Source organism: Aulonocara stuartgranti (assembly GCF_965226115.1).
Source record: "Aulonocara stuartgranti genome assembly, chromosome: 5".
Lineage (NCBI taxonomy): Eukaryota > Metazoa > Chordata > Actinopteri > Cichliformes > Cichlidae > Aulonocara > Aulonocara stuartgranti.
The window spans coordinates 36,979,305-37,006,640 of record NC_138943.1 but is presented as its reverse complement, the minus strand read 5'-3'; the positions used below and the strand labels follow the sequence as shown (position 1 = coordinate 37,006,640).

Below are 27,336 nucleotides of genomic sequence, written 5' to 3'. Positions count from 1 at the left end.
TGTGGAAGGACACATTATGTTTACGGAGCACATCGCCCAGAGGGAGCAAGTACAGAATAAACAACAGGGGGCCTAGTATGGACCCCTGAGGTACGCCACAGGTTAAAGGAGCTCTGGGAGATGACAGTTCACCAAGGTGAACAGAAAAACTCCTATTATTCAAATAGGACTGGAAAAACTTTAAGACGGTGCCCTTTAAACCGACACAATGTTGAAGGCGGGCTAGCAGTATGTTGTGATCTACAGTGTCGAAGGCTGCTGTCAGGTCCAAGGTTACTAAGACAGCAGCACAAGAGTCAACAGTTAAAAGCAAATCATTAAAAACTCTCAGTAGGGCGGTTTCTGTGCTATGCCGAGCTCTAAAACCAGACTGGAACTTCTCATAGAGATTGTTGTTGTCAAGAAATAGCTGGAGCTGCGTGAGGGCGGCTCGTTCCAGTACTTTGGACAGAAAAGGGAGGTTGGAAATGGGCCTATAGTTAGAGAGTAGGGATGGATCTAGATTAGGCTTTTTAAGGAGAGGTTGAACAACAGCGTGCTTGAAGGGTCACCAGGACATGTCCTTCAACGCACATATTAAACAAATATGTAAGACTGCGTTCTTCCATTTGCGCAACATCTCTAAAATTAGAAATATCCTGTCTCAGAGTGACGCTGAAAAACTAGTTCATGCATTTATTACTTCCAGGCTGGACGACTGTAATTCATTATTATCAGGATGTCCAAAAAACTCACTGAAAAGCCTTCAGCTAATCCAAAATGCTGCAGCAAGAGTCCTGACAGAGACTAGAATGAGAGAGCATATTTCTCCTGTTTTGGCTTCCCTTCATTGGCTTCCTGTTAAATCCAGAATTGAATTCAAAATCCTGCTCCTCACATACAAGGTCTTAAATAATCAGGCCCCATCTGATCTTAATGACCTTGTAGTACCATATCACCCTATTAGAGCACTTCGCTCTCGCTCTGCAGGCCTACTTGTTGTTCCTAGAGTATTTAAAAGTAGAATGGGAGGGAGAGCCTTCAGTTTTCAGGCCCCTCTTCTGTGGAACCAGCTTCCAGTTTGGATTCAGGAGACAGACACTATCTCTACTTTTAAGATCAGGCTTCAAATTTTCCTTTTTGCTAAAGCATATAGTTAGGGCTGGACCAGGTGACCCTGAATCCTCCCTTAGTTATGCTGCAATAGACATAGGCTGCCAGGGGATTCCCATGATGCATTGAGTTTTTCCTTTCCAGTCACCTTTCTCACTCACTATGTATTAATAGACCTCTCTGCATTGAATCATATCTGTTATTAACCTCTGTCTCTCTTCCACAGCATGTCTTTATCCTGTCTTCCTTCTCTCACCCCAACCGGTCGCAGCAGATGGCCCCGCCCCTCCCTGAGCCTGGTTCTGCCAGAGGTTTCTTCCTGTTAAAAGGGAGTTTTTCCTTCCCACTGTCGCCAAAGTGCTGCTCATAGGGGGTCATATGATTGTTGGGTTTTTCTCTGTATCTATGAAGCGCCTTGAGGCGACTTTTGTTGTGATTTGGCGCTATATAAATAAAATTGAATTGAATTGAATTCTGATCAAAAATCATATTTTGCATGGTTGAATCTTAACAAGGTTCCAAGTCGAGCTTCAACATGCAAAAAGAAGAAATAGGAGTGAGACAAAACATTGTTTGAGCATGCAATTTACTGGAAACAAAGCTTTTCGGAAGGATGGCACAGTTGCCTAGGGATGGGTATCGTTTAGGTTTTATCCGATACCGGTGCCAAACCAGTACTTTTGAAACGGTGCCGGTGCTTAAACGGTGCTCAAACCGGTGCTTAAAGAATGGAGAACACAAACTTTGTCCAAAAACCTCTCATGTTCAGCTGTTTTTTTGTAAAAAGATAACAATGTTAGCCTTTTCTGCAGCTATGGGGCATATATGGTATCACTCTTGGCTGGAAGCAGTGCTTAAACAATGGAAAAAACATAAACTTTGTCCAAAAACCTCTCATGTTTAACTGTTTTCCACTTTTTCTTTGGTCATTTTAGCCTTTTTGGCCAGGGTGAAGGGAGCATCTGCCATCAAACAAGAAGACAGCTGCATGTAGCTAGGATGATGTTTGCTAGTTCACCTTACGTGCATTAATGTAATAACGTGGTTAGCCTACTCAACGTAAATTACACACGAACAACATTAAGCTACTCACTCAGAGAAGAACGGCTGCTGCTGCATCATCATCCGTCATCATTTCTGCTACACTGGCAGGGCTAGGGGCCAGGACTCTCCTCTTCGGGTTTTTGGGGGATGTTGCTAACTCCGGGTCCGATAACAGGCAACCCACCCGCAGTAGATGTGCTCGGTGTGAGGTCTCGCAGCAAGCTATCAAATACGGCGCATTTCTCGGCTTTAAAAAAAACGCTATGTGTCGCCAGGTGTTTCATCGGATTTGAGGAGTTACCTCCTTTGACAGTATCACAGTATCAGCTTAAAGCACTTGTTGCAGGCTGCTGAGTTTGCATCTTTTGCTGTGAAGTACAGCCAGACTTTGACCGCTTTGCCTTGGGCATTTTTAATCTGTAGCTCTGCTCTAAAAGAACGTACGTACCTGGACCCGCCTACTATCCTCGGAAACGTAAAATGATTGGCTAGAATCTAAAGTGTATCACAGCTCAGGAAAAAAAGCACCGAAATAAAGCACCGAAATAAAGCACCGAAATGTGCGCTGCTTTTCGGTCTAGTTACTACCGTTTATGTCAGAACCGGTGCCATGATGGCACCGGACACCGGTACCCATCCCTACAGTTGCCCCTCCGTTGATCCTCCTTGGGCTCTCGCGCTCTGGGGGGCCTCTGGATGTCTGGGGCCTGGATCTCCTCCATACCTGCTTCATGCCCTGGGGGACGGGACTATGGCTCCCCACACCCTCTAGCAGATCGTTACATTGAGAAACCTTTTGAATACAAGTGCGCATGTCCACACAGGTGTGCACACAGGTGTACACACGAGTGCTCACAAAAGATTTTAATAAAGATTTAGATTTTTATAGATCTGTGCTCTAAACTTTTTAGGATACATTTTTGAGAGATGCATCTTCTCTCAGACAGCACAGGTACATATGGGAAAGCTTTAAAAGGAAACATTCAATTCTAGATTTACAATTCACCACCTGTTGTTATAAATTGTGGAGATACAGAAATTCTTTTATTGCTGCCATATAATCTGCATCATTATAATTGCATTAATAACATTCTTTACAGCATTATTTCATCTAATAATAATTCTCACAGTATTGATATTGCATTACAGTTGTTTATTGAAGATGTCCATTTGAGGATCCTTCCATTATGTTAACTTTTATTACAAGTAAATATTTTATACACATTGCATATCTGTGCTTATTTTGAGTTGATGTTCGGTTCATTAAGGGTCTTAAGCTTCACTGGCGTGACTGTCCAGGTGATACATGTTGAGGGAAACTAGAACATAGAAGGATAACTGCAATGCATGCTTACAGTACATATAATACATATAATCTAGGAATGTGTCCGGCCTGAGGCCTTAACTCATTTGGTGTCTTACTATATTTTATTCTACTTGGTAACAGATGATCAGAGTCAATAATTAGCCTCAGAGTCCCTGAGGGCTTGAAGCGTATTACCTTGTATGGAAGGTGTTATAGAAAAGAGAAGTTCTATGTCTGCTTATAGGTATTAAAGATGTACGATTAACTGTGACTAATGTCTGGAGCCTATTTTAATCTGTCATTGACGCCATGGGGGGGCGTGTACCCCACTGCTTTATAAGTATCCACAACATGTATTTTGGTCAGAAGACATATGCTGATGTTTTCTCCGGGCTGTTAATAAACTCAACGTTTGATTGCACTTTTCTGGGGCCTCCGTGGTTTGTGACACTGCTCTACATTGATTGATTTCGCAACAAAATCTACCATTTATAACAATAGCTTAGAACATGGATTCACCAATCTAAACTTCATGTGATTAGGTGAAAATGGATAAAATTGAAAACGAACAATCTAAAGTATCTATTTTATAAGAACAATTTACAGTAGCAGGTTTAATTTATATATCGGATGTAAAACTATTATTATATAAATTACAGTGTAATTAGCCATCAATGGGGTTTTTTTTTTTACCACAACACCACTTTACAGCGCTTTTATAAGCAGAATTGTCTCAAAATAAATTACAATACACTCAGAAGTATAAAACTTATGAGACTTTGCAGTTCGTCTTTAAGAAAAGTGTTGTTTAAAGCCACCCTTACTATTTCTACTTATGGGACTTATAGTATCCTTTATTTAATCTACATTTGACACATCAAAACAAAACTTAACAATTCTAAACATGTTTGGATACTGAGTGAAAATCTCATTAGGAATTTGAAAGATAGAAATATTAGCTGTTCTCCTATTGGACAATAAACAATCCAAACCAATCCTCAAGATAACAGAGAAAGTAACAACTTGCCAGTTCACTGAGCAGTCTGTGAACAGCCAAGTGTTCAGGGTTCTTCAAGCATGATGCAGCTATCCAGAGAGATATAGACACATTAGATAAAGCTGTTTAGTGGGAAGTAGATTTGCATGAATTATTAACAATGGTTAAATGTGTGAACATGAAATTGACTTGGATAAATAGAGAGAGGAAGGTTGTATGCTGGTGATGGATGCTAAGTTTGATCCATAAACTGATGATTGAGCACTCAAAGCACTTTGAGCACTTTGTTGCGATCTGATAGTGTGTCAAATCAAGGCAGTAGGTCCAACTCAAGTGTATCATCCACTTCATCTGCACATCTCAGGGCAGATGACTGCCTTGCTCGCACGTCAACATATGCTCAAAGAAAAACACTCTCTTGAAGAATAGGAGGAGCAATTGAGGAGAAAGAAAGAACAACTTCAAGCAGATATGAGCAGTTTGAAGCAGATATAGCTGCAACTGTTGAAAAAGTGAATGTGCTGAGAACTGGATCCACTGTGCGGAGCGTTGCTTCACGGAAATCCATTGGAATGGAATCATATTTTAAAACAAAAAGAAACAGCGTCGAAATCCTTAATGCGGATGCAGAGACTTTTGTTCCACAGACGCTTACCACAGACAGTCACTGGGAATGCAGAGCTTCAAGTAAAAACAACACAACGGAGTATGAAAAGAGAAAGACCTGCACCCACTCTTATGGGACCTTCTGACACTTTTAGACCAATCCAACCTTTGTCTCGGCAACAAGCTGCTAATCCTGTAGCCAATGAAAACCTGCTGTCCATTATGGAAAAATAAAATGAATTAACTTGTATGTCGGCCCATCATCAAAGTCTCTCTTCACTGCCCAAAAGAGAGATTCAAACCTTTGATGGCGATCCTTTACATTTTTAGGATTTTATGTGTTTATTTGAACAGGTCATAGAAGCAAAGACTGGCGATGCTGGCGACTGCCTGCATTATCTTGCACAGTACACCAAGGGGCAGCCCAATGAACTTGTTAAAAGCTGTCAACATACGCCTGATGGTGCTGGATATGTAAAGGCAAAGACTCTTCTGTATGAGCACTTTAGGAATGGACATGTGATTGCATCTGCTTATTGAATAAAGTTCACTCATGGTCACTGATTAAATCAGAAGATGGAAAGGCTCTTCAGGCAGCGGCCTTGAGTGATGGGCACTAGAGTATTGTCCTACCAAGGGGAAGATGCGGGTTGTTTGACAGTCTAGCATCATTCCAGGGTTTTTCTCTTAACGCGCAGCTCCTGAGTGGTCCTGACTTAACAAATGATTTGATTGGCGTGCTGACAAGGTTCAGGAAAGAGGCTGTTGTTTTGATGTCTGACACTGAAGCTATGTTTTACCAGGTGCATGTGCATGTGAATATACTGCCCTACTGAGATTTTTCTAGTGGTCTGGTGGTGGCTTAAATCAGATCATGCAAGAGTACAGGATGTGTGTTCATTTGTTTGGGGCAATGTCCTCTCCAAACTATGCTAACTATGCCCTGCGGAAATGCACAGAGGACAACAAAGCATACTTTAGCCATCAGGTGATTCACATCATTCCATAGTTTTTATGTGGACGACTGCCTTGCTTCAATAGGCTCTGAAGAGGAAGCCATCTCTCTTAAGTCAGATTTCAGAGACATCTGCGCCAAGGGCGGCTTTCACTTAACAAAGTGGATAATAGCCACAGCGTTCTGGCAGTGATAGCTGAGGAGGAGAGAGCAAAGAAGGTTAAGGACCGAGACCTGGGTTGTAACCACCTGTTGAGCCAGCATTGGGAGTGTGGTGGTGCCTACAGTCAGATGTGTTTAAGTTCTGCATGTCCATCCCAAACAGACCATTGACCCTGAGAGGGATCCTGTCCACAGTAAGCTCCTTTTATGACCCTCTGGGGTTCCTTGCTCCTGTCATCTGCACAGCCAAAAGGATCCTTCAAGATCCTTCAATCAGCAGTTGCTCAAGAGTGGAAAAGCTGGATGGAAGAATTACGCCTGTTAGACAACATCAGCATCAGGTGATGTTTAAGAATTCCTGATTTATGAGAGACCACCACTGCTCAGTTGCACCAGTTTGCAGATGCGAGTGGGAAGAGGTATGGCGCTGTTACCTCACTGCTGCTGCACAACAGTCGTTCGCAGATACTCAGTTCCTTCATAAAGGGGAAAGTCCCGGTTGGCACCTTTAAAACCAGTCATAATCCCCGAGCATGGAATGTGGAAGTGGTAGCAGCAGTTCATATGGCTAGAAGGGAGGAGGGAGCTAAGACTACTTCTCCTAAACTCAGTGTTTTGGACAGAGAGCACCGCAGTGTTGAAATATATAAATAACGAGACTTCCTGATTCTGTGTTTTTGTGGCGAAGTGAGTGTCAGAGATCCTCAAGGCTTCTAGGGCCTCCCAATGGAGGTATGTGAACACAACGCATAACTCGGCAGACCTTGCTTTCAGACGTATGAAGATAGAGACTTTTCTACATGACACTGAATAATAATAATCAAGTTCTGTCAGAGGAAAATATATGCAGAAGAAATTTCCTGCCTCCAAAGGGGAGAGAGTGTGAAACAAAGCATTCACATATATGAGTTGAATCCTGTTTTGGAGGACTATGTGCTGCAGGTTGGTAGATGTCTCAGTAGGGCAATGGAAAAAAAATTCAAAGCACCCTGTCATAATCGCTAAAGATCTTCACATTTCTAATCTCATTCTACAGCATATTCATAAAGAGGTCATGGTGGAAGGAACCACATACTCTCGAAGCTGCATCAGAAATACTGGATTCCTGGTGCTGGTACTTTGATTAGAAACATTATGTCGAAGGTAGAACGTTTCATGGAGTTGCAGGCCAGCAGCAGATGGGTGGCTTGCCCGAAAGCAGATTTGACCAACTTTGTGGAAGCAGAGCGCGACCTGACACGAGCTATGGAAGAAAATCAGGAAAAGATCTCTGATACGCTGTCTTTGAAGGGAGTGAAATGGCTCTTTAGTCCTCCAACTGGATCGCATCATGGCGGAGCATGGGAGTGGTTGAGTCGTTCTGTCAGAAAGATTCTTAATTTCACCCTGCAGACACAGCATTTGGACGAAGAAGGACTCCAAACTGCTCTTTGTGAAGTGTAGTCCATCCTCAACAGTAGACCCATTACACTGGAATCCACTGATCCAAATGATTTGGAATCCTTAACACCAAACCACCTCCTCCTTCTCAAATCCAACCCGTGTTACCCGTCTGTTCCAGAAAGGTAATCTCTTAACGATGGAGACAGGTCTAATATATATCTCACCTGTTTTGGAAAAGATGGATTAAAGAATACTTGCCACAACTTCAACAGTGCCAGAAATGGGGAAGGATTAAATGCAACTTTATTCCTGGAGATGTGGTCCTCATAGTTAATGACTCTGCAACTCGTGGTTCCTGGATTATTGGCAGAGTCACAGGAGCTGTGCCAGAGAAAAAGGAGCTTGTATGTCAGGTCTGGATTAAGACCCCAACCAGCCGTGTGTGCAGACCCGTCACAAAGATATGCCGTCTTCAGGAGACCTTTGACCCATGATGATGACAATTTTGACACAGCGTGACATAACTTACGTTGATTTGACTTTAACACTAAGAGAGATACATCACAGACTGACTATATTTAGGCTATGTGCTGGTAACCTCTGGCCTATGACTGACTGACCATGTGTGGACAGAAGAAGAGAAGAAAAGAAAAAACGACTTCGGTGGACTTTTTGAGCATGTTATGTTGTCTAACTGGTTGTCTGTGATGTGATGTGTACGTCTTGAGTTATGGTGTCCAATATGTAATTATTACAGTACTGATGCAGGCAACAGTACTGATTAGTTGCCGGAATGTGGTTGATAGGCATAGCTTTGTTGGTGGGTGTTGGTGTGAAGTGGGTGATGGGGGAAGTCGTCTGTTGCTGACCGCTCAAGCCAGGAGTGTTGTCATCACTGTTGTTTTGGATGGATTTTAACAATTTTTGATACCATATAAAGAAGTCTTAAATTGAAACTGAATTGCATTACATTGGCCTCTAGTATCACTGTATGGAATCTGGAATCTTCCCATCCACCTGTTAGTGACCCTCCATCTGAATTATTAATATTAATATTAACAAACTAGCAGGTGGAGAAGGCCCCTACTGGCTCATATCTATGGGGGTGATTTCTGCTCATAACGCCCATTGTGTAGACTGATAACATCCGAAGTGCATAGGGATAAATCGCAACTGCTGAAACTTTTTGGAATAGGGTTTGCAGATGTTTTTTTTCTTTGAGTACTACAAAGAAAACAGATTTCACTACTTGGGTAACACAGTGATACAACTGTTAGCAATGTCACCTGAAAAACATTTTATGACATTACCTTTGCCAACCACATCAGTGTCACTGAAAATGGTGAATATGAGCTGATTTTTCCACAGGTTACTCATTATGGAAGCGAGCCAGAGATTGTGATACAACATACAAGAGAAGGGCTGAAATGAAAGAATGAAAGACCTGTAAAAAGGACACAGGCTTTTCAAATCCTAAATAAATTAATATAGAAAGCGCTTCTTTTATGTGTAAATGAAATTGAGTATGTATGACTTATGACTGAAGAAACAATAAACAGTAAACCACTAACACTAGTAGACTTTACCACTAACTAATAATAACTTTATCATTGTTCTAATATTGTTAAAATACTTTATAACATATAAACCGTTAATGACAATTAGAAAACCTAATTACGTATTAGTATGTCCACATACCGTCACCAAAGCCTGTACAAATGGCAACAGGTCAACAACGTCATGACGTCACCCAGCGTTACTTCAGCCAGCCAAAGCTCTGAAGTAGTTCGAGGCGCTGTCGTTCTGTCCTGACCGCCTGACAGAGAAGCTTTATTTTCTTTCGACAGTGAAAACACCAGCAAAGAACGGAAGCGAAGTAACGGGAAGAAGAACACAGACTGTGCGCTTCTGTTCAGAAACCCGGCAACCATGGGAGCTGCTCTGGGGACATTTTCTTTTGCAAGCTGGGTAAGTGAGGTTTTTACAAGCACCTTGATTTAAAGTGATGAGAAATGTAAGGTGTCGTAACAACCTGAAGCTTAGACAGGTAGTAGGCTAGTGCTAAAGAACATGGACACACTCAGTTAGCTGCTATATTAATTCCCGTTGTGTTCTGTGATCTCGCCCAGGTTTGTTAAAACAGTTATGGTTTCGGTAACGTTTCAGCTACGCTGGATTTAGATTTTATCTGCAGAAATCTGAGAATCCCCCTGAAGTAGCTGCCGCGTGAGGAGCAGTTCAAATATACGGCACAACAGATAGTTAATCCCAACGCACTTGGTCATCTGCTGGCATGTGATTAACTGGATTAGTTTGCGCTTTGTTACATTATAATAAGAACACAACATGCGTCGTATTTAGAAATGTCAGTAGATGAAACGTAGAGAATGAAAACAGTATCTTTTTATATAAGGCAAGAGAGGAATAGCACTACATGGATACGCAATTAGGACTAGAGCAAATACCACAAATATATCTTGTAATAAAGCATTCAGTTTTTCACAGAGCTGTATTATCTGTCAATTTAACAACTTCATTTATACAAAAAGACAGACACAAGTAAAACTAGAAAAAACGGTATTAACAGTATGTTTTCTGTCTGGGTTTATTTATGGTTGAGATCATGATGAGGCATGGCCAACCATTTTCAGGCTGTAGGTTTTCTGGCAGACATTGTCAAGGCCAGTCTGCAGAAGAACTAAGCTGACCTTGTCTGGCTGGCATACTTGTTGACTATCTACCAAGTATCGTTATCACTTGACTCTACGTCTGGTATTAGTGTATATAAGAGTCCAGGCAGTGGTTTACTGTAAATTAATACATATGCTGTCTGACAATGTCAGGCTGTGATTGTTTGTTTTGTTTTTACTACACCAAAACTTTATCAGTTTAGTCCAGTTATATTTCTAAGTAAAGACACTAACATACATATACATATAAAGGTTAGCATGTACTACTTGCATTATATTACTGCTTCCCACAATCATGTGTCATGTGGGCAGGCCTGTGGGCACATTCTAAGTCTAGCCAAACTAGACTTAGAAACTTTGGAGTAGCAATATATATTTTACATAACGCTAAACAAATATTCTCGTGGCATATTTTCAAAGCTGTAGAATCAATGTAGCTAAAGTATATATTAGAGGAGGAGTCGCTGTGACAAATTCCTGCCCACAGGCCTGCTGGGTCTGACCACAAACACCACATGCTGCCTTTCTTAAATAGCTGCCCCAGTTTTAACAGTCTTTCCTGGGGGTTTTACTGCAACTGATAGCTCATTAAATGAAAGTGAATACTGAAATTTTGATACATTTAGGTACACATATTACCATACTATAGTTTGATACAACATCACACATGATTCTGTAGCTCTAACTGTTAATGTATATTGAATGTATAATGAATATTCTCCAGGAAAGCCTTAAAGACACTGCATGCCCATAGAGGGCATGCAGTGTCTTTAATTCAAGAGGTAGAATAGACCACTTGCATAAAGTTATTGGCGCACATGTTGGCAAAGTGCGTCTCCTCTGTCCTCACAACATTTAAAGCATGTTCCCACTGTGGTCCAAATGAATGTGCCTTTACCACAAGGTAACTGTGGTCCAGTAGTTTCCAGTGAGTAAACCACATTTGCTTCCTCCATTTTATCTTTCTACAAATTATGTATCTTAATACAAATAAAAAAACTGGTCTTGTCAAGGGGACCATTTGACAAAGCTTTTTGAACTTGCCATTCAAAAGTCTCTTTTCTTTATCACTTTCTGCTCACCATACATATTGTTACTGCTGCGTCACTTGCAGACATCCTGAACTACGAAAGTGGCCAAAGTCACATACTGTGCGTGAATTCCTCTGTGCGTTAATTGTGCATCAAAAAAGAAATTAAATAAATACATATATACATATAATATAATATATATTTGCAGCATCTATTCTGGCAGTCAGCATGCTGGTTGCCTGATCCCTACTGATATGCTATTGTGGTACAACTTGTCATATTTGTTCCATCCAGCATGAAAGTTGATTGAAGTAGCATTTTCTTTCATTTCATTTCATTTGTGATTAAGAATTTTATGCTAACAAGTATTCTATTTGTGTATACCTTTTACCTTAATCTTAAAGTGTATATTTGTTTCTTACTCTTCTTATATTTATTGTTTGTCTTTTGCACTGAATGGAACTGGAGCCTCGTTGTCTCGTCTCTCTATATACTGTATATAGCACAGATGACAATAAAGTTTACTTTAACTTTGACCACAATAAATACAACATACAACAATATACCATTCAGAAATTTTTTTTATTAGCCTCTGCTTAAATAAGGGGCTTTACAGGACTGCTTGAATTCCTTTTTGTCATATTTTAACTAGCCAGTACTCAAACATTTTTCATGTGTCTGTTCAACATTGCAGGTTCTGATTCAATGTCATGGTAGGAAGGGGTATTTAAAACTTCAGGCTTTTGTCTTTAATATTTTTTGAGACCTAACTTCAGATTCCAAAGTGTGGAAAAACATGCTGGAAGTGGGTCAATAGACATTTTTCAATAAATTTATATCTTGAAATAGATTTGATATATGAAGATGTCGGCCCACCCTTTGCAGCTATAACAGCTTCAGATATTGCCAGGCAGGCGGGCAGCATAGACACTCAAGTTTGTGAATGCGATAACTTAAGAAGGAAGTCACCGAGGACTTTCAAATCAATACTATAGGTGCATCTACCAGGAGGCTGCGGGGTACCACTGGTGCTTGCCAATATTTTTAAAATTTGTGTTACTATCCATACATGTGTGGAGAGAGACAGAAACATGTTACCGTTTGCAAATATTTGATAATCATAAGAAGAAGAGCCCAGCCTGTTGTTCTTATAATATTATGTTCATATTAAATGAACAGTAACTGTAACATTAGTTAGTGACTAGGCAGGCCCAATGACTTTTATCTGTTTCTCATATAAACAGGTTTAAGTGGCTCATCTTTAAGTACCAGCTAGAAGTCTTAATATCCTTCTGTTCAGTACAGTCAGAGAAGCCAAGGTAGTGTTTGAACTATAGTACTTTTAATTAACATTCAAGCTCACTCATGTGCAAGCAAATTCATTTATGTATTGTTACACCCCGGCCTAGGCAACCGGGGTGCAACGTAGAAAAACAGAAATAAGGAAAATAAAACCACGAAGGCTCTCCACCAAAATCCCAAAACGAAAATATCCCATAACGAAAGCATTGACAAACCCATTCACAACTATTTACAACAAACTATTTATTTACAACACGGGGGAGATCGCGACCATGACATACTGAAACACAAGGCTTAAATACATAGAAGGAGCAATCAGGGAATGGACCACAGGAGGGAAACACAGCTGGGGCAAATTAGACCTGACGAGACAAGGAAACACTAAGATAACACAGACTTTCAAAGTAAAGCAGGAAATACATGACAGTCACGCAAAAAACAAAACACTGACGACACCGAAACGTAACAGTATGTATTAGTTACCAAACACCAGCTTTCCCCCGACAGCTCACTCCTCGTCTTGCCTAGCAAACTAAGAATATTGATTTACTCATTATCTTAGAAATCACACATTTAACTTACAGAAAAAATGAGACAATGAGGCCTCAGGTTCCATGTGTCAGTTAGTCCAGTTTACTGCAGAATACTTTACTCTGTCAGTTTGCAACAGCTGGAAACACTCAGTGCTTCTGCTTTATTTGCAGTTCCAGAAAAGAGATACATACAAGTTTCTCCATGACAGCAGCTGCCAATAAAAGCTTTCATCGTTAATTATATTCAGGCAGGGGAAAACAGGACATGGGAAGGACTGCTGCAAACTCATTAGGATTAACTAAGTAATTTTCACAATAAGAGTGAAGGAAATGTCCAGTAATAAGCAAACTTGTGACAACTTTTTAACCTGCAGAAAAAAAACTTAACGAGGGATAATTTGTTTAAAGTCTCAGAACCACACAAGCCAATCTGCTTCATATGTCCTCAAGCCTGATGGCAATAAAGTAGTCACTTTATGACACAACATATCAGATGGCACAGTGGTCAAAATACAGAGTGCTCTCAGTGCAAAGTAGTTTTTCTCTGAATGTCATTGTCTCTAATTGCCAGTGCTGTGCTGAGTCATTCAGTGTTACTCAATGAGACGTTACAGTAGACTGTGTACAGCATAACAGTACAAACATCAAGATCAGTCTATACTGGCAGTTGAATAGTTGAAAATCTAAAATAAATGATTGAAATATTTTTCTAAGTTACTAAAATGTGTTGTGTGTGCTTGTTGTCAGTACTGGAATTTAAAAAACAAAAATCCAAAGGTTTAGTAAAGTGCATCTTTATATTATGCAGTAAATGTTTGATTAAGAACATGTATATGTTGTGTTCTCACATTGATCGCTTTCATCTTTCCTTACACATATCCCTGGATGTTCCACTTTTGCTTCAAGTGGGATTTTTTTATTGATCCTCCAGGTGCCGTGCCTGTGCAGCAGTGCTACGTGCCTGATGTGTAGCTGCTGTCCGAGCATCAGAAACTCCACGGTGACCAGGATCATCTATGCCTTTATAATGCTGATAGGCACCATCGTTGCCTGCATCATGCTGTCACCGGGTGTGGATCGGCAGCTCAAAAGGGTAGGAGTTGACCATAAAAATACCATAAGATATAAACTTTATTGTGAATGTAAATGTCTATTATTTAAAGTTAAAATGAAATTATAATGGTTGAAACTGGTGCATAACTGATGCAAAAAATGAGCATTCATGCAAAGCCACCATGAGATTTATAACACGTGCATCAGCACAATTTGTTTCTCGTTTAAAACAATCGTTGACAATTGTTTAAAAATGGAGAAATAAAAAGTGATGCTGACATAACAATGTTGTTTCCTCTGAGACATTAACTGTGATTCAAGTAAAGTTTGTAATCAAAGTTCATATGAAAAAAGAAAAAGAAGAAAACAAGTGGAAGTCAAGGAGCAGATGACATGTCAGCCCCAGATAACACAGTCCAATCCAGATTCATAGCTCCCAAGAAATAGTACCAAGAAATTAGAATATGTGATAAGTGATGACATCCAGCAATAACAGAAGCTATTTTAATGAAAGGTAAAATCATTTAAGATAAGGAAAACTTGAATATGTATAAACCGAAGCAATTAAATTAAATATCAATCTGTCACTCCTTTCCGTGTCCGGGTGAGGTTTCCCGTGTTGGGTCAAATTAAGCCGCAGGCTCCACACAGTATTTACTTTCTTTAATTGCATTTTTTATTTCTATTTAATTCTGAGCATTTTTTTTAGCTTATGGTGTTTTGGAAAATAAATAGTCAATAATAATAATAACTATAATAATAATAGTACTTTACACCTTATTTACTGCTAGTAAAAAGTTAGGATTAAAGTGGAGATGATGATAATTTTGATGAAAGCCAAACCGCATGTCAGCACAAGTCCAGGCCTCAAACCATCTCCATCAAGAGTGCTGTGCGTAAACAGATGTCTACAAACCTCAGTGTACTAAAGCAATTTCATAAAGATGAAAGAGCCAAATTTTCTCCTTATCAATGTCAGAGACAGATAAAATCTTGTAGAAAACCTATTACATTATTGCTGCTAAAGACCTGAGACTGGACTAGAGACTTTTCTTTATTTACTTCTGACTGTAAAAGAAGCTCGATCATCACAACCCTAACACCATAGCCCTAACTCGGAGTAGACATCAGCAGGTTTTTCTCCAAGTCACAAAGCTTTGACATCATAACAATCTGATTGTTCACATGCAATCTTGACTTATGCTGAACTAGTAACAACAATATCATGAGGATGTATCAAATATATATCAAAACACAAAATTCCCTGCTGCGTATATATTGTCTCTCTGTTCTTTGTCATGTTGTTGTCATTTGTTCCCTTCGAGCTATGTTTCTTTCCTAGTGCTTAGTTTGTTCCTAGTTTCTACCTAGTCTCAATTTTTGAACTTTGTTCCCTGAATTACGGCAATAAAGCTTCCTGTTGAGTTTAGCTCTGGTTGCGAGAACAAATAAAATTTGAATCATTGGTGAAAAAAAAAACAGTAACATCCTTCCTACAGGAGCTAAGTACAGCAACTGGTGATATTTATTTAGATGGCTTCTCTCTAATTGATCTCTTTGAACTAACTTTAATAATTACTTTCACCGTGCCATCAGCATGTCATTTCAGTGAGGAGAGATCATTAGAAGGAAAGTGGAAATGATATAAAGCTCAGATTAGAAAAAGGTTCTTGTTGTTTTCATTAGTTATACTTCTTAACAAATCAGAATCTGCAAAACGTACTTTAGAAATTTTGAAATCATAATCAGCTAAGAAAAGTTCAGGTGGTGTACCCGTACTTCTTATGGCCTCAGACAGTGGACTCTTTGTACCTGTCCTGCTAAATCAGTATTGTTGACTATAAGATTATACGAGACAGCATGGACCACACTATTGGATTTGAAGGAAATACACTGAACTGCTTTGAACCATGTATATCTAATAGATTACAGTTTGTTCAAGTAAACAGGGTGCCTTCTTCACATAACAAAGTTAGTAATGGAGTTCCACAGGGTTCTGTGCTAGGACCAATACTTTTTTATACGTGCTTGAGGCAGTATTATTAGAAAACATGACATACATTTGACCTGTAATTTTCTTCTACTAAATTCTGATAAAATTCAGGTTATTGTATTTAGTATTAAAAATCTTAGAAAACATTGTGTCTAACTAGAAACGTATTTCAAAGGTGGCTGTTCTTTACACTCTCTTAAAAGCCTCATATGCATATAAAAATCTCGTCTGGATGTACAGAAAACAAGGGTCTTTCTCTGATTTTCTGTAGATCCCAGGCTTTTGTGAGGATGGGGCAGGTTCGTCTGTCCGTGGTCTACAGGCGGATGTCAAGTGTGAGATGTTTGTGGGGTACCAAGCAGTTTACCGTGTATGCTTTGGAATGAGTATGTGGTTCTTGGGGTTCTCCGTTCTCATGATAAACATAAAGAACAGCAGAGATCCACGTGCTGCTATCCACAATGGGTAAGTACTGCAGTAAAGCTAGCAAGATGTAAATATTTTTACCAGCACAGTCCTACCAATCCTAAGGTTCAGTTTTAGACTTTTTTAAACCATAGCAGGTACATAAACAAAGCAGCCATAGATCATTTGCATTTAAATATCGCATTTCCAGGCCTTCACTGTGTTTGCACTCTAGTCCACCTTGGCTCTTTAACACTGTGAGGTTGTAAAATGTAAATTATACAAGATGTGTTTTAGCAGAAGACCTTTGTTTTTTAGTTTACAAAGTTTTAAAAATGCAACAATAAATATTTATCATAGCTGTCCAATGTCATTCTAGCACATATATAATGTCCATTATCGTATTTGGCTGTAAAGGTCTTATTTGGTTTTATTTTGGTCTCACCAGCAGTGTGTCTTTCAAGTTTAAGTGTAAGGTCAGCATAACATAAAAAAAAGTAATAGTAATAAATTCTAATAAAGTCACTAAATAAGTATTAAATAAATACATGTGTGATGCACATTCATATCAAAATCAAAGTGTGTTTGGACCTTTCAGGGTAACTGATTGGACTCTGGATATACAGTGGCTTGCAAAAGTATTCAGCCCCTTGAACTTTTCCACATTTTGTCACATTACAGCCACAAACATGAATCAATTTTATTGGAATTCCACGTGAAAGACCAACACAAAGTGGTGCACACGTGAGAAGTGGAACGAAAATCATACATGATTCCAAACATGTTTTACAAATAAATAACTGAAAAGTGGGTGTGCGTAATTATTCAGCCCCTGAGTCAATACTTTGTAGAACCAGCTTTTGCTGCAGTTACAGCTGCCAGTCTTTTAGGGTCTGTCTCTACCAACTTTGCACATCTACAGACTGAAATCTTTGCCCATTCTTCTTTGCAAAACAGCTCCAGCTCAGTCAGATTAGATGGACAGCGTTTGTGAACAGCAGTTTTCAGATCTTGCCACAGATTCTCGATTGGATTTAGATCTGGACTTTGACTGGGCCAGTCTAACACATGGATATGTTTTGTTTTAAACCACTCCATTGTTGCCCTCGCTTTATGTTTAGGGTTGTTGATGCTGGAAGGGGAACCTCCGCCCCAGTCTCAAGTCTTTTGCAGACTCCAAGAGGTTTTCTTCCAAGGTTGCCCTGTATTTGGCTCCATCCATCTTCCCATCAACTCTGACCAGCTTCCCTGTCCCTGCTGAAGAGAAGCACCCCCAGAGTGTGATGCTGCCACCACCATATCTGACAGTGGGGATGGTGTGTTCAGAGTGATGTGCAGCGTTTTGCATTTTAGCCACTAAGTTCCATTTTGGTCTCATCTGACCAGAGCACATTCTTCCACATGTTTGCTGTGTCCCCCACATGGCTTGTGGCAAACTGCAAACGGGACTTCTTATGTTTTTCTGACAATGGCTTTCTTCTTGCCACTCTTCCATAAAGGCCAACGTTGTGCAGTGCACGACTAATAGTTGTCCTGTGGACAGATTCCCCCACCTGAGCTGTAGATCTCTGCAGCTCGTCCAGAGTCACCATGGGCCTCTTGGCTGCATTTCTGATCAGCGCTCTCCTTGTTCGGCCTGAGAGTTTAGGTGGACGGCCTTGTCTTGGTAGGTTTACAGTTGTGCCATACTCCTTCCATTTCTGAATGATGGCTTGAACAGTGCTCCGTGGGATGTTCAAGGCTTGGGAAATCTTTTTGTAGCCTAAGCCTGCTTTAAATTTCTCAGTAACTTTATCCCTGACCTGTCTGGTGTGTTCTTTGGACTTCATGGTGTTGTTGCTCTTAGACAACCTCTGAGGCCGTCACAGAACAGCTGTATTTGTACTGACATTAGATTACACACAGGTGCACTCTATTTAGTCATTAGCACTCATCAGGCAACGTCTATGGGCAACTGACTGCACTCAGACCAAAGGGGGCTGAATAATTACGCACACCCCACTTTGCAGTTATGTGTAAAAAATGTTTGGAATCATGTATGATTTTCGTTCCTCTTCTCACGTGTGCACCACTTTGTGTTGGTCTTTCACGTGGAATTCCAATAAAATTGATTCATGTTTGTGGCTGTAATGTGACAAAATGTGGGAAAATTCAGGGGGCCGAATACTTTTGCAAGCCACTGTGAAAGCAGATGAGATATTTGATTGAGACAGTTTTCCTGAGACTTATGACAGTAACAATTTGTTTCAGATTTTGGTTCTTTAAGTTTGCTGCCTTGGTGGCAATTACAGTTGGTGCCTTTTACATCCCTGAAGAGCCTTTCACCTACAGTAAGAATTTGTATTTAAAATCCTTGATAACTCAGATCTCTTTTACACACAGATTTGTTAGTTTGTATGAAAGACGAGTAGTTCAATTACTTGTGTATTTGTGTTGTCGCAGTATGGTTTGTCATAGGCTCTGGTGGAGCCTTCTTTTTCATTCTGATTCAACTGGTGCTGCTGGTGGACTTTGCCCACTCCTGGAATGAGTCCTGGGTTGACAAGATGGAGAATGGCAACTCCAGAGGCTGGTATGCAGGTCAGTGACTCTGGCCCAGTTACATGCTGTATTCATCTTCTAAATACTGTTACATAAGCGAGCACTTACTCTGAAATTTTTTTTTAAAAAGCGTACATGTAGCACACATAGATTTCACAAATCTACTTTCAAATCAGTTTTTTGGTTTCAGCTTTGAACTGTTTCTACCTTGTATTTTTAGCTCTACTGGCTGTCACGATCCTGAACTACATCCTGTCATTAACAGCTGTTGTGCTGTTCTTTGTCTTCTACACGAAACCCAATGAATGCTTCATCAACAAATTCTTCATCAGCTTCAACATGTTGCTCTGCATAGTTGCCTCTGTTGTCTCAGTCCTGCCAAAAGTCCAGGTGTGAATACACGGCATGTCTGCGATGCACAGATAAACAGAAAACAAAAAACAAGACACACTATTCTAAGCACTGAAGATTCTGCTTTGTGTTTGCAAATGTTTGTGCTACTAGCATCATGTCATGATGAGCATCTATAGTAGCATCTACATGGAATTGATGCTAAGGCCCCTTTGCTGAGTTTGACAGTGTAAAACGGAAAGACAGAATAAACCTGAAAATGGTTGGATATCTCTCTCATAATTCTGTTATTTCAAAACATTATGACTGTGTTTTGTAGCAGCTTGGTTTAGTTTTGCTATAGGAGATAATATTGAAAAGTAAACATAGCTCTATTGATAACATTTCTACCAGCTATTTTTGTGCAAAACTAACTGAACCGTGTTAATGCAATAATAAAATAATATCAGATGGGAATAAAAACATTATTTAAGTCTAAATTTTAATTCTAATAAATGTACTCAGGTTGAATTAATCAATTAGAACAAGAAAAACTCGAAAAAGAAGGAAAATGAAAAAATAGCTGTATTTTCTTTGCCTCAAAACAGAAACATGAGTACAGTCAGGGGTTAAGGTGAGATTCAGCGGGCAGGGAACCCTAAAATCAGTTTTACAGATGGTGACAAAAAGCACAATTCACTCAATGTACTGTGATCAGCTGACCTGCTGCTCAAAAAAAAGAAAACACAACCCACTTAAACTGCCCACTATGGCACACGACTGCGCCTCTTTGTTCTCTTTTATGCGATATCCCCTGGTGATTAATGCACGAACATGATTACCTTTCATTTTTTACTGTTTAGGCTTAAAATTGATGTGTTAAGGCCAGTGATGTGAAATGATAGCTTCCTTCAAATGCGTTAAACCAAAAGTAACAAGCCTGTTTTGAAAATGTAAGAAGTAGAAAGTACAGACAGTAAAAAGTTATCAGGAAAAAAACCTTTCATGTTAGAGTTTAGCAGAACAGGTTTGCCCAAGCTTAGGCTGCTGCCCCCGCGACCCGGCCCCGGATAAAGCGGATGAAGATGGATGGATGGATGGTTTTCCCAAGCTACCCACAAACATTCCCACTGTTGCTGGCCTTTTTTAACCATCTAGATATTTTCTAAATAATAAACAAAGGTTAATTTTTGTGTTTGGAGTGCTTAAACAGTAAACACAGGATTATGACTTCTTTTTCTATAATACATATGTACAGTTTCAGTTCAAACCTGTGGGAAGTAAATACTTGGCACTGATAAACCTTATCTGTGTATTTGCAGGAGTCTCAACCTCATTCAGGACTACTACAGTCTTCTTTCATCACCTTGTACACTATGTTTCTAACCTGGTCTGCCATGACCAATGAGCCTGGTGAGACTGTTTATATTGTCTGGGAATTTCAATAGACTCAAACACTCCTTTATCTGCATATATTTATGTTCTTCTCCATTCATTTCAAATAAAAGATCTTTTTGTCTCATAACCTTAAGATTTATTGCTTTTTAGAAAAGCTTTGGGTTATTTTGTTCAAATTGTTTTTTAAAGTATTTTTTAATTAATATTGTTATTGTTTGTTTTGCTGATCTCAGACCGGGAATGCAACCCCAGCCTGTTGAGTATCTTCCAGCAGATCGCAGCCCCGACCCCGGGCCCTACAGAGACCGAGAACCAGACAGCCACCATGGCAATGATTACCACAATCACTGGGACAGAAAAACCTGCCTTTACATCTCCATACCTGCAGTGGTGGGATGCTCAGAGCGTTGTGGGCCTCATTATATTTATCTTGTGCATCCTGTATTCCAGGTAACATTGTAAATGTTGTGTAAAGCGCTTTGAGTGCTTTGTTAGAGTAGAAAAGCGCTATATAAGAACCCGTCTGTTTGACCTCTTTTTACTGTAGACTGCAGTGTTAATGAGCATTAAAAAAAACATGCTTACAGACTGATGCAAAAAATGATTTTGATCTCTGTAGCCAGTTTCCTCCATCATAAGCCAAAGACTTTTCTAGTCTTTGGCTTAAAAATTTCAACACTGTGCTGTTATTGGTGTAGAGTACTGCTGTAATTACTAGTTATGGTTCCTCACCTGGTGAAGGGTTGACCATTTCTAAGCCTTCCTTGTTAATGTGAACTGTGTTTGTGTCTGTTGTTTTTTCATACTGTGATCCTAATACTTGCTTTTCTTTCTTTTTGGTCAGTTCATTCATCTCTGTTTTGATTCCAGCATTCGTTCATCCAGCAACAGCCAGGTTAACAAGCTAACTATGGCATCCAAAGATTCAGTCATCCTCGCTGAGGGGGGCAGCACAGAACTGTCAGAGGAGTCGACAGGGCCCAGACGGGTGGAGGACAATGAGCGGGACATGGTCCAGTACAGCTACTCCTTTTTTCATTTCATGCTTTTCTTGGCCTCACTTTACATCATGATGACCCTCACTAACTGGTACAGGTCAGTGGCTCCCTTCTCTTTTAGCACAACACCTAAAGTGTAGTTTGAAGTGTTTGGGTGGTCAATAATCCTACAATATATATATGTGAATGGTAGTTTATTTCATTTCCTTTTTATACAGTGTGTGAAAAAGTGTTTGCCCCCTTCCTGATTTGCTATTTTTTGGTATGTTTGTCAGACTTAAATGTTTCAGAGCATCAGACAAATTAAAATGATGGCCCTGTGTGAAAAAGTAATTGCCCCCTAAACCTGATAACTGGTTGGGACCATTAGCAGCAACAACTGCAATCAAGTGTTTGCAATAACTGGAAATGAGTCTTTTACAGCGCTGGGGAAGAATTTTGGCCTGTACATCTTTGCTGAACTGTTGTAATTCAGCCACATTGGAGGGTTTTGGAAGGAAGCTGTTTTGGAAACATATTTGGTGATGCTTCATCCTCTGCATTGCGTTTGTGTGCTAGCAGTGTCCAAGCATTCTTCTTCTTTTCAATTTTTTTTTCAAGAGCTCACAAAAGCATTCTGGGGGTCTTTTGTGAGCTCTTGGATGAGTTGTCGCTGCATCCTTGGGGTAACTTTAAACAGACAGCCACTCCTGGGAAGCTTCACTGTGGTTCACTGGAGTCCCACAGCCTTAAAAATGGCTTCATAACCTTTTCCACACTGAAATATGTCAATTACTTTGATTCTCAGTTCTCCTGAATTTCCTTGGATCTTTATTTTAAAACCTTTATTGAAAAAACTGCATATTATTGTCAAATATTTACATTTGTTTGATGATGTGAAACATTTAAGTGTGGCAAACACTGTTTCATGCAATTGTATCCATTCAGATGCATGAACCAGACTGACAGAAACTAAACAACAGAAGGGATAAATGCTATATGAAGCAATGCATTCAAAATAGGTTATAAACCAAAACACATCCAATTATTTTTGTGTCAGAGGGAGACGTGATATGACACAAATGTTATGGTTGACCATGAGAGTCACAGTCTGGCACTAACATAACCCAGAAAATGGTTTAAATATCCAGAATTGCCCTTTATTGGTGTCTGCGGCTGGTATTATTCGGTCAAGTAGTACCAAGAAGAATGAGGACAACAATGGTCTACTGAATTTGCATATTCATTTCATTTCATTTATTTGTTCATTTTCAGGCACAACAAATACCTATATTGAACATAAAATGCACAAAACAAAAAACAAAAATTGCCTGAAAAAGGAGTGGGATGAAGAAAACTTAAATCCCACCCCTATACTCACTCATCAACAAAAAAACAAACTTCCCGCAGCTACGCCCATCATTGCATACAGACCCATCAACAGCCCCGGGCACATACAAGCATCTAAACGGCAGCTCGCAAACAACAATTAGAGCCTTCATAACTGAATACAGAATATATAAATTATAAATTGCATTACCACAGGTAACAGGCAGTAATAACTACAAGTAACAAACACACATACATATACATACATATATATCTACACACACATGTACATATATGTACATACATACGCACACTTTTTTTTTTTTTTTTTTGGAATCCATACCAGCAATGGTAAGAGGACAGACATTACAGAGCACACTAAAAGCATCATTGAGTATACTGTGACCAGACCAACTGTTTGTAGAGAAATTTAAATCTATGAATATTTTTGCATTGTTTCAATTGTAAACTCAGACTGTTCCAGATTTTCACACCACATACAGACACACAAAAGCCTTTACGGGTTGTTCGAGTTCTGGGTAATTTGAATTCTCCAAAGCCTCTCACATTATAAACCTTTTCTCGAATTTCAAATCTAGTTTGTAAATTTGCCGGTAAAAGTTTAGTAAAAGCTTTATACAAAATTATGGATGTATTGTAATTAACCAGATCCTGGAATTTAAGTAACTTTGCCTGAAGAAAGAATTTGTGAGTATGATCTAGATAACCAGCCTTGTGAATAATACGCAGTGCTTGTTTCTGTACTGTGACTAATGGATTAGTTATGGAAGATAAGATATGGAAGAACCAGGGTACAGTACAGAGTACGAAGTGCATCAAGGAATTGTTTCACTTTGTTCAAAACTGCGAGGCTTCTGGAAATTTTGGTTTTTATGTGTCTGACGTGGGGTTTCCATGAAATTTTATTATCAATTACGACTCCCAAAAATTTGTTTTCACTCACATTATCAATTGGTACACCTTCAATGATAATTGGTAATTCTACATTATATTTTAAATTACCAAAAAACATTGCTTTAGTTTTATTTATATTTAATGATAATTTATTTATGTCCATCCATTTTTTTATTAATTTTAGCTCCCTGTTTACGGTCATTACAAGATCAGTATAATCATCGCTACTGAAAAATATGTTTCATCTTTTGTTTTGAACTCTTTTTTTGATTATGATCTAGTTTTCTGTGCAGCTGTCAGTCCATTGTGCTTTTATTTATATTAGGAAATTCATAACTCATTGTTAAAACTGTAAATGGTCCCACAATGTTTCATTAGGGGTTTAATGGCACCATATAGGCCAAGCAAAGGCATTTCCTACTGTATAATTGATATGCTGACCTTATTTTTCTGAGGTGCAGAGATTTTGTGATTTCTGCTTGAACAAGTTAAGGAATTTCCTTCTTAAAGTAGCTTTCTCAGTTTTTTATAAATATACTTATTGCATTTTTTTGTTCTGACAGCCCTAATACAGACTACACCATAACAAGCAAGTGGCCAGCAGTATGGGTGAAAATCACCTCCAGCTGGGTTTGTTTGGCTTTGTACACATGGACACTGGTGGCCCCCATGGTCTTCACCAACCGAGATTTCAGCTGATCAGCCAGTCTCCACAGCGTGCTCTTATTTTTTGTCTGTTTTTACATTAAATTTGTCAATAATGCTACTGTCAAGATGGACTCAGGTTTTACACTTTTAGATGGATTCTGAGTGAGTTGATTGTGTATGCTTCCAAAGTGCCCTAACAAGTTGCTTCAGATAAAGATTTTTTCTGTAGTGATTTCACACCAGTCACATCACTAACAATAGCAATATATTGTTGTATTTTTGTACTTGGGCAATTTTCTGGTTAGAGCAAACCTTTTGGATTTAAGTCAGCTAGATTTTTCTTTATCTTCTTCCTCCTTTTTTTTGCTGTAACACCAATTTATGGTGAATGCTTAGTTGAAAAAAAAAATTCTCAACATCATGGAGTTACACCTACGACTTACTGTGGAGCTGGGGTGAACTGCATTCACTACGAAGAGGATGTAGTTGGCTGTTCAACCTTCATATGCCTTATATGTCTGAAAAATGTTAGAATATCAGATAACTAGGGAGTATGTACATGAATGTCGCAGACATAACTGCAATATGACCAAAATCAGCTCAAGTTCCTGCCAAATGTAAACGGACCTGCAGGTCCATCAGACCTGAAGATGTCAGGTGGTTTAAAAATATCCTTAGAACAAAGAGATACAGGCACACCTCTGAATAGCCTAGAATATCTTTAGTATTTATTTTGATTATTGTTGTAAGAATGTGTTTCTGTAATTTTAAAAAGATTTAAATTTTTAAGAAAAGGACTCCATAACTGAATAATTACAGATGTTTGAGAATAAAAAATCTGAGCATTTGCCTTGTGTTCCAGATTTACCCAGTGTGGTTAATAAGTTATGAATTCTCTGTAATGCATCTGCAGTTTGTGATTATACTGACCTACTATATAATCATTTGCTTTGCTTTGACTCAGAGATTCAGTGTGCTCATCTATGCCACAGACAGGAAAAAAAGCATTCTGAAAGTCATCAAGTTATAATTGGTTCCACACTTTTTTGTGTTTAAATGTTAATATTTTCCAAGGACCACTGTTTTTTAATTTTTTTGGCAAAGCTGTGTACTTTGAACCTTTGTTATAACTCTCAGCAATGTGCTGTAAATGAATAAAGGCACATCTGGAGCTTTCTGTGTGCTTTTGTTTCACGTTTGATTGTTACAAGTGTCTCATCTTATATTGGTGAGACCCATGAATATAAGCAGCACCAATACAGGAAGCTCAATTATTAAGTGTTAACTTACTGCTTTGCAGTGTGCCAGAGAGCAGTAATTCCTTCAAATCAGTTTGATACACCAGTGCAATACCAGTAAAATACTAATCTTTCTGAGAAATAAACATTTAAAACCTGGTACAAATAAGTACAGATAACTGTTTTAATCTCTATGGACACTTTTCATAACAACTATGGCTTAATCTTTTTTTAACCATTTGGATGATACGTTAAATTGACGGGGCGTGTGCACAAGCAGCACCCGACAGTCCTACGTTTCATCTGAAGGGATGTCAAATGCTATCATTCTTCTGTAAAGTAAATTTACCTACAGGTATAAGTAAAGTAACCTTAACCTTAAATCAGCGGCAGATTGGCACTGATTTAACAGAGCAAGGCCACTGCCTCTTCTTTCACCACTCTGAGATCAGCTACAGTTGTGCAGAAAGACATCCAGCAAATAAACAAGCTTCAGAGATTTATCATTGTGACAGATGAGTTTCCTCATACCTTGGTGATATGGAGAAGATGGCATGTGAAGAGGTTGTAAATAACTCCTTTTATTAGCAATGATGGACACGATGATGGAGAGGGGACACCAGCTCTGACCATCTGTCTAATAAAACAGGCAAATCCAGGCTCAGCAGCACTTTCAGAGTAGCATCTATATAAAATTAATAATAATTTAACATTTCTGCATCCAGCAAGAAGATATCTTTTCATCTATAGTAACTAAAGTATAGTTACCTTCTTGTGACGTCTAGGACACAGGAGTATTAGGTTATTGTGTACATGTTGGTAAGCTGTCTTGTGGCAACTGATGAACTGAAACAAATGAGTGTACTGTGTGAGCGACGAACATTACCTGTCCTTTTATTAACTGCACAGGGTGTCATGGGTCTGTAGCTCTGTCCACCGTTTTAGGGAACATATTTCGTTTTAAAGTAAGTTACAGGGCATTTCCCTGCTTTACCTTACCTGATCACGGGCAGGGCGTAGGTGTTGATAACCCGGATCTTGTTCTTACCGTTCAGCTGACTCCTCAGGACTTGCCTGACCCTCTGCAGGTACTTCGTGGTTGCAACTTTCCTAGCAGCTTCTTCGTGGTTGCCATTTGCCTGTGGGATTCCCAGGGACTTTTAGCTGCCCTTGATGTCTGCAATGTTGCCTTCTATTTGTACTGTTATTTCACGGTAGAAGGTAAATAAAACTGACAAAGCCAACCTGGTAGATTTAGTAGAATTGTTTTGAACCAATAATTTATAAAATCAAATGGCTATGAACCTCGAAACAAAAGAAATCAGCAAAATACTAGCTTTACTTTGCCAGCAGTATAATAATGACATAAAACTGCTTCAATAAAGCATTACTACATTTTCGCCTTTAA

General features: G+C 39.2%; 1 protein-coding gene across 1 annotated transcript; it reads left to right on the top strand.

The window, feature by feature from the left end:
- Positions 1-9,287: 9,287 nt before the first annotated feature.
- Positions 9,288-25,861, top strand: serinc3 (serine incorporator 3). Its single transcript, XM_082533169.1, has 10 exons — positions 9,288-9,513; positions 14,033-14,194; positions 16,419-16,612; positions 18,803-18,882; positions 18,995-19,132; positions 19,314-19,483; positions 20,746-20,836; positions 21,055-21,271; positions 21,692-21,916; positions 24,606-25,861. Exons 1-10 carry the CDS (start codon positions 9,475-9,477, stop codon positions 24,739-24,741), a joined length of 1,452 nt encoding a protein of 483 aa, XP_082389295.1. The 5' UTR covers positions 9,288-9,474; the 3' UTR covers positions 24,742-25,861.
- Positions 25,862-27,336: the final 1,475 nt, after the last annotated feature.

Bases quoted from the DNA above. Each gene is read 5' to 3' on its own strand.
- serinc3 (XM_082533169.1), top strand. From the start codon at position 9,475: ATGGGAGCTGCTCTGGGGACATTTTCTTTTGCAAGCTGG. The intron at 18,883-18,994 runs GTAAGAATTTGT...GTGTTGTCGCAG, and splicing joins TGAAGAGCCTTTCACCTACA to TATGGTTTGTCATAGGCTCT. The intron at 21,272-21,691 runs GTAACATTGTAA...TTTTGATTCCAG, and splicing joins TTGTGCATCCTGTATTCCAG to CATTCGTTCATCCAGCAACA.